Raw genomic sequence first — 14,667 nt, forward strand, 5'->3', positions numbered from 1 at the left:
AACCATCCAATCAATAATGGAATAAAATTTGGCGTAACACATGCCTGCAAACTCACCAATTGTATTTGATTTTTCTTATTTGTGTCTGCTAGAGCACCAGATAAAAATGTGACCCATCGTTCCTTTAGTTGTTCTGGTAATTCTGTAATTAAACCAGTTAAAAAGTCGCTTGTTTAACTCAAATAATGTATATATGTCAATCCACTGTCCAGCATGAATGTGATTTTGGCAATCTGATCCAAATATATAATACAAATATACAATAGTAAATAAATAAGTATGGCCTTAGCACAAAAAGATATCATGTGACATTGAAATTAGAAGGCACATGGTACCTTTTTGCACCAATGGGACGAATTATAATGTATATATATATATATGCTTTAAATACCACATAAAATACACTTGTCCACTTGGGCTAGTGCCCTAAAATATCACTTGTCAAGACTAAAACTAATGACCCAACAATATTAGAACAAAATGTTGCCTGGAAACCTATGAGCGCAATTGGCTACCCACCACTAACAATTGACTTGATTGCCTCTGCGTTTTCCCCCGATTCCTGAGCGTGAACCACATCGTTTGCGATCCGCGTTAAATGTCCCATGAAGCCTTTACGCCGTCCACCCCCTGAACCTCTGTCAGGAGAATATGGAGAAACATTTACGTCTTACAGAAAAAACATTTTGATTTGTTTAGCCTTGTCACATGCTGACAGATATTTTTCCATATTAGTTCAGTAGCTTTTCATCTCTAGTAATTCAAATGTTGATTTTAATATAACTCACAGAAATAAACAGGAGAAAATCTTGTTATATAGCATAGCTCAATTTAGTGTCCAGCTATTATGTTAATGCTGCAATTTACATTAAGACATCTTTTTCATCTTGTTAAGAATATGACATAAAGGATTTAATCTTAATGTCATAACAGCACAAAATGGTCGACTGGTGATGCAGAACATTTCACCCTTTATAAAATGCATACAAAGTTCTCGAAAAAGAGCCACTTACTGTTGTTGGTCATTTGACTCCCATTCATTCAATATTCGTTCAACCATTTTACATTCTAAAAACAACTGAAATAGAAGAATACATGTTTTAAGATATTTTATTTTGAAATTTTAAATCAAAACATCATTCAAATCCCCTGTAATATCATGCTATTCTTTGGTAAGTTGGTAATAGTTTGAATGTATTTATTTAATTTCTGAACTTATAGAACTAGCCAAAATGCACATCCTCGTCTCATTTTACTTTCACCAGTCTTAACAATTGAAAGTACTGTTACATTGTCATTTATTTAGTGAAACATGAAAACACGGAGCATGAATAATGGGCACCATAAAGTGTGTAATTTATGATACTACAAAATTGTTAAGTCTTTGTTTATATCCACTATTGTGGGGATTGTGGCTGGGACCCTTTGAATTGGAAAAAAAAAAAAGGGCCATGATGGCCCTGTATCGCTCCACTGTTTTTTATGCGAAAAAAGCACGCAAGCGCATGGATTGAAATGTACTCAAGCATGTGACTTTTTCTTTCTATCCCTCGTCCCACTGGGGGCTTATAGTTGGAAGGGTGAGCATTTTTATATATGGAAAACGTTACTACGGTGTTAACTAAACAGACTAAAAAGCCGGGGATTGTCGCACAGGTGCTTTGCTTATAACATAGGTACATTTATCTCTCCAAAAGATATTGTCATTCTTTCTATTTCACATATTTTAAGATGCTGAAGATCAAATTTACGCATTTGATTTGAAACAGATTCACAAGACCCATAGGAATCAAAATGCCTTAACCCTTTACCAAACGACACATTTGGACTGTCCCAATTTGAAAGAGATTGCAGACGATAATTAAATTGTAATGGAATCTGAAGGAAATGATCCGGTGGGGAAGAAATAATTGTGATATAAGGAGAAATTGCTCATCACAATTATTTATAAAGTCGTCAGCTACAAACCCGTAAAATCCTGTTAGTGTTTGGTAAAGGGTTAATAATCTCTGGTTCCTTCTCAGAGCCTTTCACACATTTATAACAAATACAATAGTAGCATCTTTCTTTGTAAACAATCATCTCAAAATATAATTAACAACCCACACATCCATAAGACCAACAGGCCTGAGAATATTATGATAATCTAAAGATTATTTCTTTATATTTATAAATGTATTTAATAAAGTAATACATTTGACTTCTAAGATCATTCATAACTTATATTAAGAAAATTATAAAATGGTCAGAAATATATATGGATCGTTGAGCAATTGACAATCATATCCACAATTCATGAGTCACGATTCACAAATGGAGTGCAATGAATCATTAGTAATTAAAAAGCAGCATATACGATAGTTAAGAACATTGTACATCATTAATTCCAACAACTTCTCTTGGATACAAAGTTTGAGTTTACCATGCAGTATCATATATTGATTTTTCTTGAAATAATTATGCTCATGGAAGTTGTGTTTTTAAAATCAATAAGATATTATTAAACTGGTTTAAACACTACAAAAAAAGACATGAAATTAACATGTCATCCGAAATATTTTTATCCGCATATATGGTCACTTTCGACATATTTAAATAAAACCCAACTTTTTTCAGTTTATAAGAAAAACATGCATAACACATGTTCTTACTTCAATTCCTTTGTAAGCAGTCACCATCTAATCTAAAATGGCACTAAATGACAGGGTTTTATCTCATGTTTACAAGATGTTGTTGTTGGTCACAGTCACACGGACGCAGTAATCTCCCCTGGTAAACGTCATATGTTCAGTTTTGTGACCCCCGGGGCAAGGTCAAATTTGAGCCCAGGAGAATAATTTGAACAAATTTGGAAGAGGAATATTAAATGTCACTACATACCAAATTTAGTAGCCCTAGGCTCAATAATTATGAACAAGAAGATTTTTAAAGTTTGCACAAAAATGGCCTTATTTAAGCATATGTTCATTTTTGTGACCCCTGGGGTAGGGTCAAATTTGACCCCAGGGGCATTATTTGAACAAACTAAGTAGAGAACTATTACATGTCACTACATACCAAATTTGGTAGCCCTATGCCTTATGGTTACGGACAAAAAGATTTTTTAAATTTTCACAAAAAGGCCTGATATAAGCATATGTTCAATTTTGTGACCCTCGGGGCAGGGTCAAACTTGACCCCAGGGGCATAATTTGAACAAACTTGGTAGAGGACTATAAAATGCCACTACATACCAAATTTGGTAGCCCTAGGCCCAAATGGTTATGGACGAGAAGATTTGTCAAGTTTTCACAAAATAGACCCTATATTAGCATATGTTCAATTTTGTGACCCCCGGGGCAGGGTCAAATTTGACCTCAGGGGCATAATTTGAACAAATTTGGTAGAGGACTAACAGATGTCTCTACATACCAAATTTGATGGCCCTCGGCCCAATGGTTATGGAGGAAAAGATTTTGAAAGTTTTCACAAAATAGGCCTTATATAAGCAAATTTTCAATTTTGTGACCCCTGGGGCAGGGTCAAATTTGACCCCAGGGGCATAATTTGAACAAATTTGAAAGAGGTTCACCCCAGGAACATTCCTGAGAAATTTCATCAGAATTGGACCAGTTGTTTAGGAGAAGAAGATGTTTAATGATAAAGTTAACGCACGCACGCACGACGGACACAGGACCATGACATAAGCCCCACTGGCCTCTGGTCAGTGGAGCTAAAAATCACTACGTATTGATTAAAATTGGGATAATGATTTATTATGTTGTTAACAAACACTAACAAATTAAAAAAAACACCATTAAACTAGAGCTTTGTCACAGATGTGGCAAATACCCCCACATGCATTGACATAGAATATTTTGCATGTTGTCTTCACAAAAAACAGAAGACACCATGCTCAATGTTTAAACGCAGCAAGTGACCCTGTGACCTAGTTTTGGACCCTGCATGGCCCATGTTCGAACTTGACCTAAACATCATCTAGATACAACTTCTGACCAAGTTTGGTTAATGCTCTGATAAAAACAACTTGAAATAGAGAGCGGATACTTAATACGGACCGACCGACAGACAGGCTCACTCCTATATACCCCCTTAAACTTTGTTTGTGGGGGTATAATAATATTTTCTAACGTTTAATTTGAAGAGCTGGAAACGGAAATGCACTGAATTGAAAAATTATTTTATTTTTATTTTATGCTTTCCGGTGGTTTATAGAGAAATATCAGTGAATTAAAACTGATAATTTCACTGTTTCAAACAATGAAAATTATCAGTGAAAATTATCGATAATTTTCACTGTTTACTGTGAAATGACGTCATTTTTTGACGAAATGACGTCATTATTTCAGCGAAATTCTTTAGTTAAACTCTTTAACAATGTATATAAACTGTGAAACAAAGCATAAAATAAAAAGAATAAACAGCTGCGCCATGAGCGCATGATACGCCCGTCGTTCGCCAATGAAGTAGTAAGGTAATAAATAACCCTTTGAATCATTTTTTTACTTCAGTTTATTTGTATTTGAATACATGGTTTATTTTATAAGTACATGAGCATGGAGCGCCGTCTCCTTGACATTCATACCATATCTTTTTTTGAGTATATGTATGCATTTCTTTAGAGGATATGGAGTTGAAGTCAACCTGTTATAGATATTTTGACCAATAATAAAAGAGAAATGTAGATGGGTAAGTGGTAGTGTACAATAGGAATAGAAAAAAGCTCACCTTGTTCAATTTTTCAGGGATACTAAAAAAAAAAAAAAAAAAATCCATCGAAGGATATTTGAGCTACAGTAGGACATTCAATGAAATCACGAAATTTTGACGAACAAAGTCCCATAACTCTGGAACGACAATTCAGAATTCCGTCAAAAACGAAAGGGGATCAGGGTTTATCAATATTAAGATTGTGTTAAAATTTGAAGAAAATCTGTCAAAGGATATTTGACGTAGCGTACGACATTAACAGACGGACGGACGGACAGACGGACGCGGGGTATACCATAATACGTCCCGTCATAGACGGGCGTATAAAAATTGTTGGATTCGGTGGAATATCCATTTTAATTCACTTGTTATCATAAAAAATATATATTTTCACTCGTGGCTGCGCCACTCGTGAAAATATTATTTATTATGATCACTCGTGAATCAAAATCAATAATCCACCGAATCCAACAAATATCCTCTATTTTATCATTTTATTTCTTGTAAGACACCTTCTTTGGCAATTTTAGATTTTAGGCTGTCATTGTTGTTTTTTTTGTTCATACCTTTCCAGAATGGGAATGGCGCCAAATGTAAGCCCCAACTTTGACAAAAACAAGAGATCTGTTCGTCAGAAACACAATGCCCCCTATTGGGCCGCTTTGAATATTTATTTTTTTGGACCTTTGACCTTGAAGGATGACCTTGACCTTGAACTTCCAACACTCAAAATGTGCAGCTTCATGAGAAAGCCGCTTTGAATTTTTGTTTAAAAAAAAAAGACCTTTGACCTTGAAGGATGACCTTGACCTTGAACTTCTACCACTCAAAATGTGCAGCTTCATGAGATACACATGCATGCCAAATATCAAGTTGCTATCTTCAAACGTGAAAAAGTTATGGCCAATGTTTTAGTTTTTTCGGACGGATGGACAGACTGACTGACAGTTCAACTGCTATATGCCACCCTACAGGGGGCATAAAAAACACACAACAACACTGCAAAAACAAGGTTAATGTTGGTGATGAGCTTTGCAAATGTTTACACCCGCATACCTGGCTCAAAAGTGGGCAATGCTTTGCACCTTCAACTTCCAACGGAGGGTTGTTGAGTATAGTGTACAAGCACTGAGTCACGTGAGCATGCAAGAAATTATTCCAAATAAAACTGAAATATAAATCCTGAAATAAAGAAGACACATCCAATAAATAATATGAAATAACCGTAAACTGTCATCAATATTTGAACGCACAACCATCAAAGAGAAATAATGACACCAAGAAGTATCATCTTGCAATAGTGTACCATGCAGTACAAAAGAAAATATATCAATATTTTATTTAAAAAGTATATTATCATATCCTCTTTTTATTAATGAGCATCAAATATTGCTGATATTCAAATTTCAAGCAGAGCTTTGTAATTTTGCAGTGTCGTAATTGCAAGAAAAATACATTTTAATTTACAATACTAAATGTAAAAGAGAAGTCAATGCTGGAAGATTGCTGGTACCGGAAGATTGCTGGTACCAATTTCCATACATAAGCAATCTGCGCTATAAAATTTCACTAATAAACCCCCAAACCAATACTTGGCAGGGTTAGAAACTTGGCAAGGTTGCCCACCCTCTTTCTTTCAAATCTTCTTCTTCAAGGAACATGTGAATTTTCTCATAAGAAATAAGGGCCCCAAACCAAATATGAGGGGGTGGGCATTGGGCTAGTGGGCCCCGGCTACTTTTCTATTCACAGTTTGTTACTTATTTCAAGATGAAAACAAAACACATAAATCGTGACTTACTAATAAAACACTAATGGTCCCCAACTGTGCCAGTTCAGTATTTATTGAAGGCTTATTAGTTAGGAGTAGGGTGGCTATGAGGCGGCTGATCTGTAACCGGGTGTTGCCCAGAGGGGGAGTTAGGGGGCCCACAGTGGTGGGCATGTCACTGAACATTTGCTGAAACAGAGAATAGCACACATCCAGATGATATGATAGCATGAACTATTGTACCTCACATAGAAATGTCAAGCAGGTACAACAATTTCACATTCAAGCCTTGACAGGGATGTGACTTTAACTCCTAACATGTTTATATGATAATAACTTTTTATAAACAATTGGTGTATATAAATCCGCCACAATCAGTTATCAAATGGGTATATATGTAAGGTTTAAACAGGTAGATAAACAAAGATTTCAAAGGGTAGATTAATGTCGGCAAAATCTCTTTCTCTTTCTTAGTAATGTTATGCATTGCTAAACAAAAAGTATAAAGTTCATAATGGACATGCAATTTGCACAATACTACTGGAATTTGTATTTTACATTGAGCCAGAGCCTCTATTCATCAACCAGACTTACAACAAAGAAACAACCTTAAGCTATTTAATATCAACACGCTATACATTTTAATTATGTCATAACACATTTATTCAAATTGGAGAATTGAGTGACAAGAGATAATGTCATATTAAACTGTACTACACTATGTGAACTAAACATTTCAAGAAAATTCTTTATTTTTAGACTTAGTCTAAGAATAAGTTGGTGAATCTGGGCCCAGGTCGCAATATTTTGATTCCATATGAGACGTGCCGTATGAAAAGATGGTTTTAATGCATGTGCGTAAACTGTTGTCCAAGATTAGCCTGTGCAGTCTAATCAGGGAGGACACGCCTAAACTAGATTTGTGCTAAGAAGAGACTTCCTTGAAATGAAAAGTATCATAAAAGCGGATAGTGTCGTCCCTGATTAGCCTGTGCAAACTGCACAGGCTAATCTGGGACAACACTTTACGCACACAAATCCAACACCAACCTTTGGGGGCTCCAAGAGTATGGCATGGAAGTCCTTCAAGCGGGGGCAGATTGCTGTGAGCACACTGTTGACACCGTGGGACAACTGTTCTGGGTCTACAGTTTGCATTTGTTCACCGGAATCCTCGGGGCTGTAAAATGTGTAAGTGGTCAAGCTATTATTTAAAGGGAGTTACCCTTTATCTGTTGATGAAATAACAATAGCATGGGAACAGTAGAGTGTAAATATTGTTAAAAAAATATTAAATTAGCTAAGCACTTTATATGCCTTAAAACATTTACTTAAAGAAAAATTACTGATACAATATTGAGCTTCGAACAATTAAAACATCAGATTTAAGGAACTAGCATCAAAGGCAGAAATCTTTTGCTAAAAGCTGTACCACCACGTGAGTATGTTATTCACACAGATTTTTGCCTCAGTACTTAATCATTATTGTACTTGATACAATAAAATGTAACTTTAATATTTAAACTTCAGTACTACAACATAAGACAAAGCTTAAAGTCTAACTAATCTGAGTTAACACTTGCCCTTGTTTCTTGAATTCCAGAAGTGTCTGTATGACTGAGAGGCCATTGACTATGACCGACTCGCATCTTTGGCTGGTCAACATGTTGTCAAGTAATTGCTGTATATTTTCTTCTCTGAAACAAGACTTTATTGCTCAAGGCCTTCTACTCAGTAATGGAATAAACATTTTTTTATAACACAGAGATTTTTTGCCCAAAATGACAGCCTCTTATGGGGGTTTCATAATGGCAAAAAAGTAGCTTTTTCCCCTAAAAAATCTGTCAGACCAAAACTTCCCCCCAAAATGCCATTTTTTTCCAATAAAATCATTGTTTTACTTATACCTATAAACAATTGGAATACTGTTATTTATAATCATATTAATAATGTTTCATTTTTCCAATTTCATAGTTTATTGCACTTTTTTCCCAATCCAAAAGGCACAGGCTGAAAAATTAATTGCCAAAAAAATCACTGTAACTGTAAAAACCGAAGAATAATTAGTATGAACCATACATGTCATATATGTCATAGCAAAAATCGCAAAAGAAACGTCAAATTATTTTTCCAAAATAAAAAGCTGAATGGTTAATGACTCAGGAACTTGTGGATGACTGAAAAAAGTTGTCTTGCACAATCCACATCCAGCACATCTACACTCCATGCTGATGACAAAATTGTAAATCTTCAATTCCATCAATTGAGAAATGAAGAAGTATTTCACTCCACAAACTTGTAAAATTGTATGCATACAAATGGATGAATTGAAGGGAATATAGAAGGGAATATAACTCAGAAATGTGTAGATTATCAGGCATATTTATATTCAATACATTGTAAAGTCATGTTCACAGAAGCTCTGACTCACTGTTCCACTGCTGTAAGGAGTTCTGCATTGTCCTGCTGATTGACTATCTGTTCTCTACCAAGACGAATGATGTCTGTCAGACTTTGGGCTGCGTTACTGTGAATCTGTTCATTAATATACGCATTAGAGTTTCTTAAATAATACAATTTATGTTACTTAAATTATTCTTTTTTCTTTAAAAACAAGATGTGTTTGTGAAACACAATGTCCCCCTATATGATGTTTGACCTTGAAAGATGACCTTGACCTTGTGAAGGATGACCTTGACCTTGACCTTTCACCACTCAAAATGTGCAGCTCCATGAGATACACATGCATGCCAAATATCAAGTTGCTATCTTCAATATTGCAAATATATTCATAAAATAAGCGATTTGGGCCACATATATTTGACCTCTGACCTTGAAGGATGACTTTGACCTTTCACCACTCAAAATGTGCAGCTCCATGAGATGCACATGCATGCCAAATATCAAGTTGCTATCTTCAATATTACAAAAGTATTTATAAAATAAGCGATTTGGGCCACATATATTTGACCTCTGACCTTGAAGGATGACCTTGACCTTGACCTTTCACCACTCAAAATGTGCAGCTCCATGAGATACACATGCATGCCAAATATCAAGTTGCTATCTTCAATATTGCAAAAGTATTCATAAAATAAGCGATTTTGACCACATATATTTGACCTTTGACCTTGAAGGATGACCTTGACCTTTCACCACTCAAAATGTGCAGCTTCATGAGATACACATGCATGCCAAATATGAAGTTGCTATCTTCAATATAGCAAAAGTTATTGCATTATGTTAAAGTTGGCGCAAACAGACCAACAGACCAACGGACCAACAGACAGGGCAAAAACAATATGTCCCCCACTACTATAGTGGGGGACATAAAAAAACCAAATATTTCTTTATTAGGCTAAATAGAAACTCTTACCATAATTGCATTGAGGATCTTTCTTTGTAAACAACTGTACTTCACACTTAATATAGGATATTTTACTCTATATTCTATACATCACTTAAATACCTATGAATCTTAGTACCATTACACATAACTTAACTGTTGCTAACAACAAAGATCTTGCATGCGCATTATTCTAAAAATTTGGATGTCAGAAACTTTCAATGAAACTACGATCATTTAAAGGTACTTACGTCTTCATCATACTCAGGTGTCAGGCAGGCAATTAATCGCTGTACAAGATTCTTTTTATTCAACCACTGCAATAGGATAAAATGTATAATTAGCACACACAGTTATTAAATAAACTACCACCACTAAAACCCTATAAACCAAAATAGATATACATAATGTATACATATTCATGTATAAACTGATAACTATTTTTACTTTATGGGAGACAAACTGGCATGTCTCAATTATTACATAAACAAGAAATGTGTTTGTCAGAAACACTATGTCCCCTTCTGCCCCGCTTTGACTTTTTTTTTACCTTTGATCTTGAAGGATGATCTTGACCTTGACCTTTCATCACTCAAAATGTGCAGCTCTATGAGATACACATGCATGCCAAATATGAAATTGCTATCTTCAATATTGCAAAAGTTATAGAAAAATGTTAAAGTTTCGGCAAACATACCAACAGACCAACAGACAGGGCAAAAACAATATGTCCCCCACTATAGTGGTGGGGGACATAAAAAGCTGGAATATCAATTCATACTACATGAATTGGTGTCTACATAGCAAAAGGACCAAATAATGTTTATGTGCTTAGAGCTGATCGCGTCCTGAGGCAAAATGCAGAAAAAGCATTCAGACTACAACTATTCCATATAGGACATGCATGTGCATAAAAGGTATTGAAAATGTTCCCATTCTGTATCTTTATGTACAAATATTTACACGCATTTATTTCATTTACGCAGTTTAAAGAAACATTGTGTTACAATTCTATGAAACAGAGCTACACTAATATGTTGTGTATCAACATTTTTTCCAAACTATTCATGTAAAGCATTTAAAAGTTGCTATCTTGGTACAAACCTCAATCATAGCTTTTTTAACATCCAGGGAGTCTATACAGGTGAGCAAACGAAGCAGGAGATCCATAATGGCGGAGGTTCCAATATGTTTTAACAGCACACCAACAAAGTCGTCACGGTTTTTAAGGAATTCCAATGTCTGCAATAAACCGTATACATTCACAATATTTTAACATCCATATATTTCGCTTAAAAAAAGAACAAAACAAACAAATATCATATTTTAAGAAATCTTGTTGATACATTTTATAAGTTAACAGGAATACAAATTTCAAAACATATAGATAGAAACAAGAACAGCTGTTGGACTTTTCACAGTGAAAATGAACAAGGCTATTGTCAAGCAATATTGTCCCCTACCAGCTCCACCATTGTCAGAAATTCCACCATTTTCAGAATTTTTTTTTTTTTTGGTTGCCATAGTAACCACAATTTTTGACGTAGGAATAAAATGAAATGACGTGCAAAATGTCCATATTGCCATCTATCCATGTTGCAAGTTTCATGAAAAAATATTAAGAACTTTTAAAGTTATCGTAGGATCCAGAAAAGTGTGACGGACGGACGGACTGACAGACGGAGCGCAAACCATAAGTCCCCTCCGGTGAAACCGGTAGGGGACAATAACTAAAGCATAGTATATGACTGTTTTGACTTCATATAAAAGTTGAAGGAATATAACATTTCTAAAGCCATAGTTTATGACGGTTTTGACTTCATATAAAAGTTGAAGGAATATAACATTTCTAAATAAGTTCAATTTGTGTAGTCCAACAATGTCTGCTCACACCCCACAGATGAACAATCAAACAGTGCCAAATATTCCAAGGGTCTTTATTGATCATCCTACCAGATTAAACTTCAATCACAATTGCCCACATTTGTTGATTCAGTACCTCATTAATGAAGAACATATAATTGTTCTCACAACAGCTAGGGACCCAGCACATATTCTCGGGGCCTCAGGCTTTTAGGCTCCTATCATATGCCCATGACTTGACTTGACTTGATCCTGAGTTTATTTGTCATCTGCTGCGGGATTAATCCCAGTAGTTGGGGTAGGCAGCAGGCGGCTAGAGCGTCTAACCCCTGATTTCCACGCTACTCTGTTTTGTGGGTCAGTGTCTCCCATGCCACAGGTGTGCAGGTCATCCTTAATACTGTCAGACCACGATTTTTTTGGTCTCCCTCTTCCTCTAGCACCAGGAATGGCCATCTTCGAGATTGAATTGATGCAAGAGGTGGCACCCTCGACATGCCCATACCACCTCAGGCGTCTGGCTCTCAGTGATGCAGTGACTTCTGGTATCCCTAGTTTGCCATACAGCATGTCAGTGTGGACTCCGTCGTCAGGTTTGATGCCGCAGATCCAGCGGGCCATTGCTCTGTCGTTTCTACGAAGTCGTTGTAGATCAGAAGCGGATGGTGCCCACGCTTCACTACCATGTAACATGGCAGAACGGACACAAGCATTGCCACAGATTTTAAGGGAAACATGCTTCGACGTCAGTATTGGTAGGAGCTTCTTAAACTTTCCCCAGGCAATGCAGCATCGGGTGATGATGGCAAGTTCGCAGCCTCCCCCAGCACATAGAGTGTCACCCAGGTAGCAGAAGCTGGCCTCAACATCAAGCTGTGAGCCATCAATGACCACCTGGGTAACAGGTCTTCCATCAATTGGGCGTGCCTGGTCCATGCATCTCGGGCAAACGTAGTCCGGGTTGCTGGTGATTATTCCCTTGATGCCACTGCACTTTTTGTGCACCCACAGTTTGCACTGGGTACACTCAATCGAGTTCACTCCCACTCTACTGCTACATACCGCACAGGGATATGCTCCTGCATCGCGCAGAAGGTTCAGTCCAGGGCCGGTGATCAAGAGCTTTGTCTTCTTCATATTGACCCTCAGCCCCTTGCTTTCCATTCCATCCTTCCAACCTTTCAATCTGGAGAGACACTCCTCCAGTGAGTCCGCGATCACAGCAAGATCATCAGCGTAGAAGAGCTCCCAAGGAACCCCGGCGCGAAATTCCCTCGACAGAGCCTCAAGCACTAGGATGAAAAGCAGGGGACTAAGAACAGAACCCTGATGCACCCCTACTTCAACTCCAAATTCCTCGCTATATTGTCCGTTGACACGCACACGGCACCTGGCGCCTGTGTACATACCCTGTATGACACGAACTGCCCATTCCTCAACCCCTAGACTCCTCAGAGCCCACCAGAGGACCTTTCTTGGAACTCTATCAAATGCTTTCTCAGGTCGACGAAGGCAATATACAGTGGCTTGTTTGCTGCATTGTATTTTTCCTGTAGCTGGCGTATGATGAAGATTGCATCAGTCATACCTCTACCAGGAACAAAACCAAACTGCATACCATCGATGTCGACCATCTCGCGTATGTGGGTGTCAAGTACACGCTCAATCAGTTTCATCGTCTGGTCCGTAAGCTTTAACCCACTGTAATTTCCTCTGTCTAGAGCCTCTCCCTTACCTTTGTAAAGGTAAAGGATGTGGCTCTCCTCCCAGTCCTTGGGGATCACACCATTGCTGAAAACGACCTCAGTCAGCTGTCTCAGCATTTCTATTCCCTCCTCACCAGCTGCTTTCAACATCTCGGCAATCACACCTGACGGTCCAGCGGCTTTGCCGTATTTCATCTTGCAGAGGGCTTTGCGAATTTGTTCTTCTGTGACTGGTGGAGGAGGCCCTTCCACAGGAGCAACTTCAGGAAGTAGCTCACTAGGCCACTCAAACTCAACGTTTAGTAGCTTTGAATAGTGTTCCACCCAGGCTTTCATTTTCTCATCATCACTGAGGGACAGTGATATAAATATAAAGTTTAGAGCAAAACTCTGAAAAACAGGACTAAATGCATGTTCAAAAGTATTTCCCAGATTAGAATGCCAAGTCTGAACAGGCTTATCAGGGACGACACTTTCGGCTTGTATATTATTTTTGTTTCAATGAAGTCTGCTCTCAGCACAAATCCAGTAAGACGAAAAGTTTCAACACTGATTAGTCTGAGCAAACTGCACAGGCTGATCTGGGACGACACTTTTCGCACATGAACTAAGTAGAGCTGCAACGATTCACCAACAGCTCGATTCGATTTCGATTTCAGACACTCCGATACCGATTTTTTCGATTCGATTCATCTTCAAACCTAGTTTTATCATATATTCACTCTTTTGCCTCAAAATTAACATTTCTGTTCATTTTATGTGATTTCAATAAAACACATAAAAAAGAATAGCAAATAAGGACTCAATTTTAATATAAAAACTTCTGACTAGAAGATTGTGTTGATTACACAATAATATAAAAAATAAATAAATAATCATAAGAACATATCTGTAATCAGTTGAATGGTAGTATTATCACTATTATACTTTTACCCAAAACCGTATAAGCATTTCTACCAGTGTGCCATGACAGAATCACCTGTTACCTGTAGGACAAATCACATTCTTTAATAAACTTAACAAAACTCCAACAGAAATAGAACTACTTTTCTGGCTGGCGACTTGAGTAGTTGCACTTGTGCGACCTCTTAGACTTGCTAAATCAACGTTATGTTTGCGTTTGACATATTGCATTAGATTAGTGGTTGAGCCGAACTTAGCGTACGCCACATCCGTGAAGCACAGTTTACACTTTGCTTTATCGGTAGGGCTACCATTCCGAAACCCAAAATACTGCCACACTTTTGATTTTAGTTTCTTAGGCGCATTTG

At 37.1% G+C, this 14,667-nt stretch overlaps 1 protein-coding gene across 4 annotated transcripts in view; it reads right to left on the minus strand.

Moving 5' to 3' along the window:
• Positions 1-14,667, minus strand: part of LOC127848531 (serine/threonine-protein phosphatase 6 regulatory subunit 3-like) — a 35,524-nt gene that overhangs the window by 13,160 nt on the left and 7,697 nt on the right. For 3 of the 4 annotated variants that reach the window (XM_052381060.1, XM_052381051.1, XM_052381044.1), the window contains exons 6-15: positions 10,932-11,069; positions 10,079-10,144; positions 8,913-9,016; positions 8,065-8,178; positions 7,532-7,685; positions 6,512-6,670; positions 5,767-5,892; positions 1,014-1,078; positions 520-638; positions 57-142 (exon numbers count right to left, since the gene is read on the minus strand). In XM_052381060.1, the coding sequence (XP_052237020.1) occupies positions 57-142; positions 520-638; positions 1,014-1,078; positions 5,767-5,892; positions 6,512-6,670; positions 7,532-7,685; positions 8,065-8,178; positions 8,913-9,016; positions 10,079-10,144; positions 10,932-11,069 (1,131 nt within the window). The remainder of the gene's footprint in view (positions 1-56; positions 143-519; positions 639-1,013; positions 1,079-5,766; positions 5,893-6,511; positions 6,671-7,531; positions 7,686-8,064; positions 8,179-8,912; positions 9,017-10,078; positions 10,145-10,931; positions 11,070-14,667) is intronic. The other variant, XM_052381066.1, reaches the window with a different exon arrangement.

Source organism: Dreissena polymorpha, chromosome 1 (assembly GCF_020536995.1).
Source record: "Dreissena polymorpha isolate Duluth1 chromosome 1, UMN_Dpol_1.0, whole genome shotgun sequence".
Classification (NCBI taxonomy): Eukaryota; Metazoa; Mollusca; class Bivalvia; order Myida; family Dreissenidae; genus Dreissena; species Dreissena polymorpha.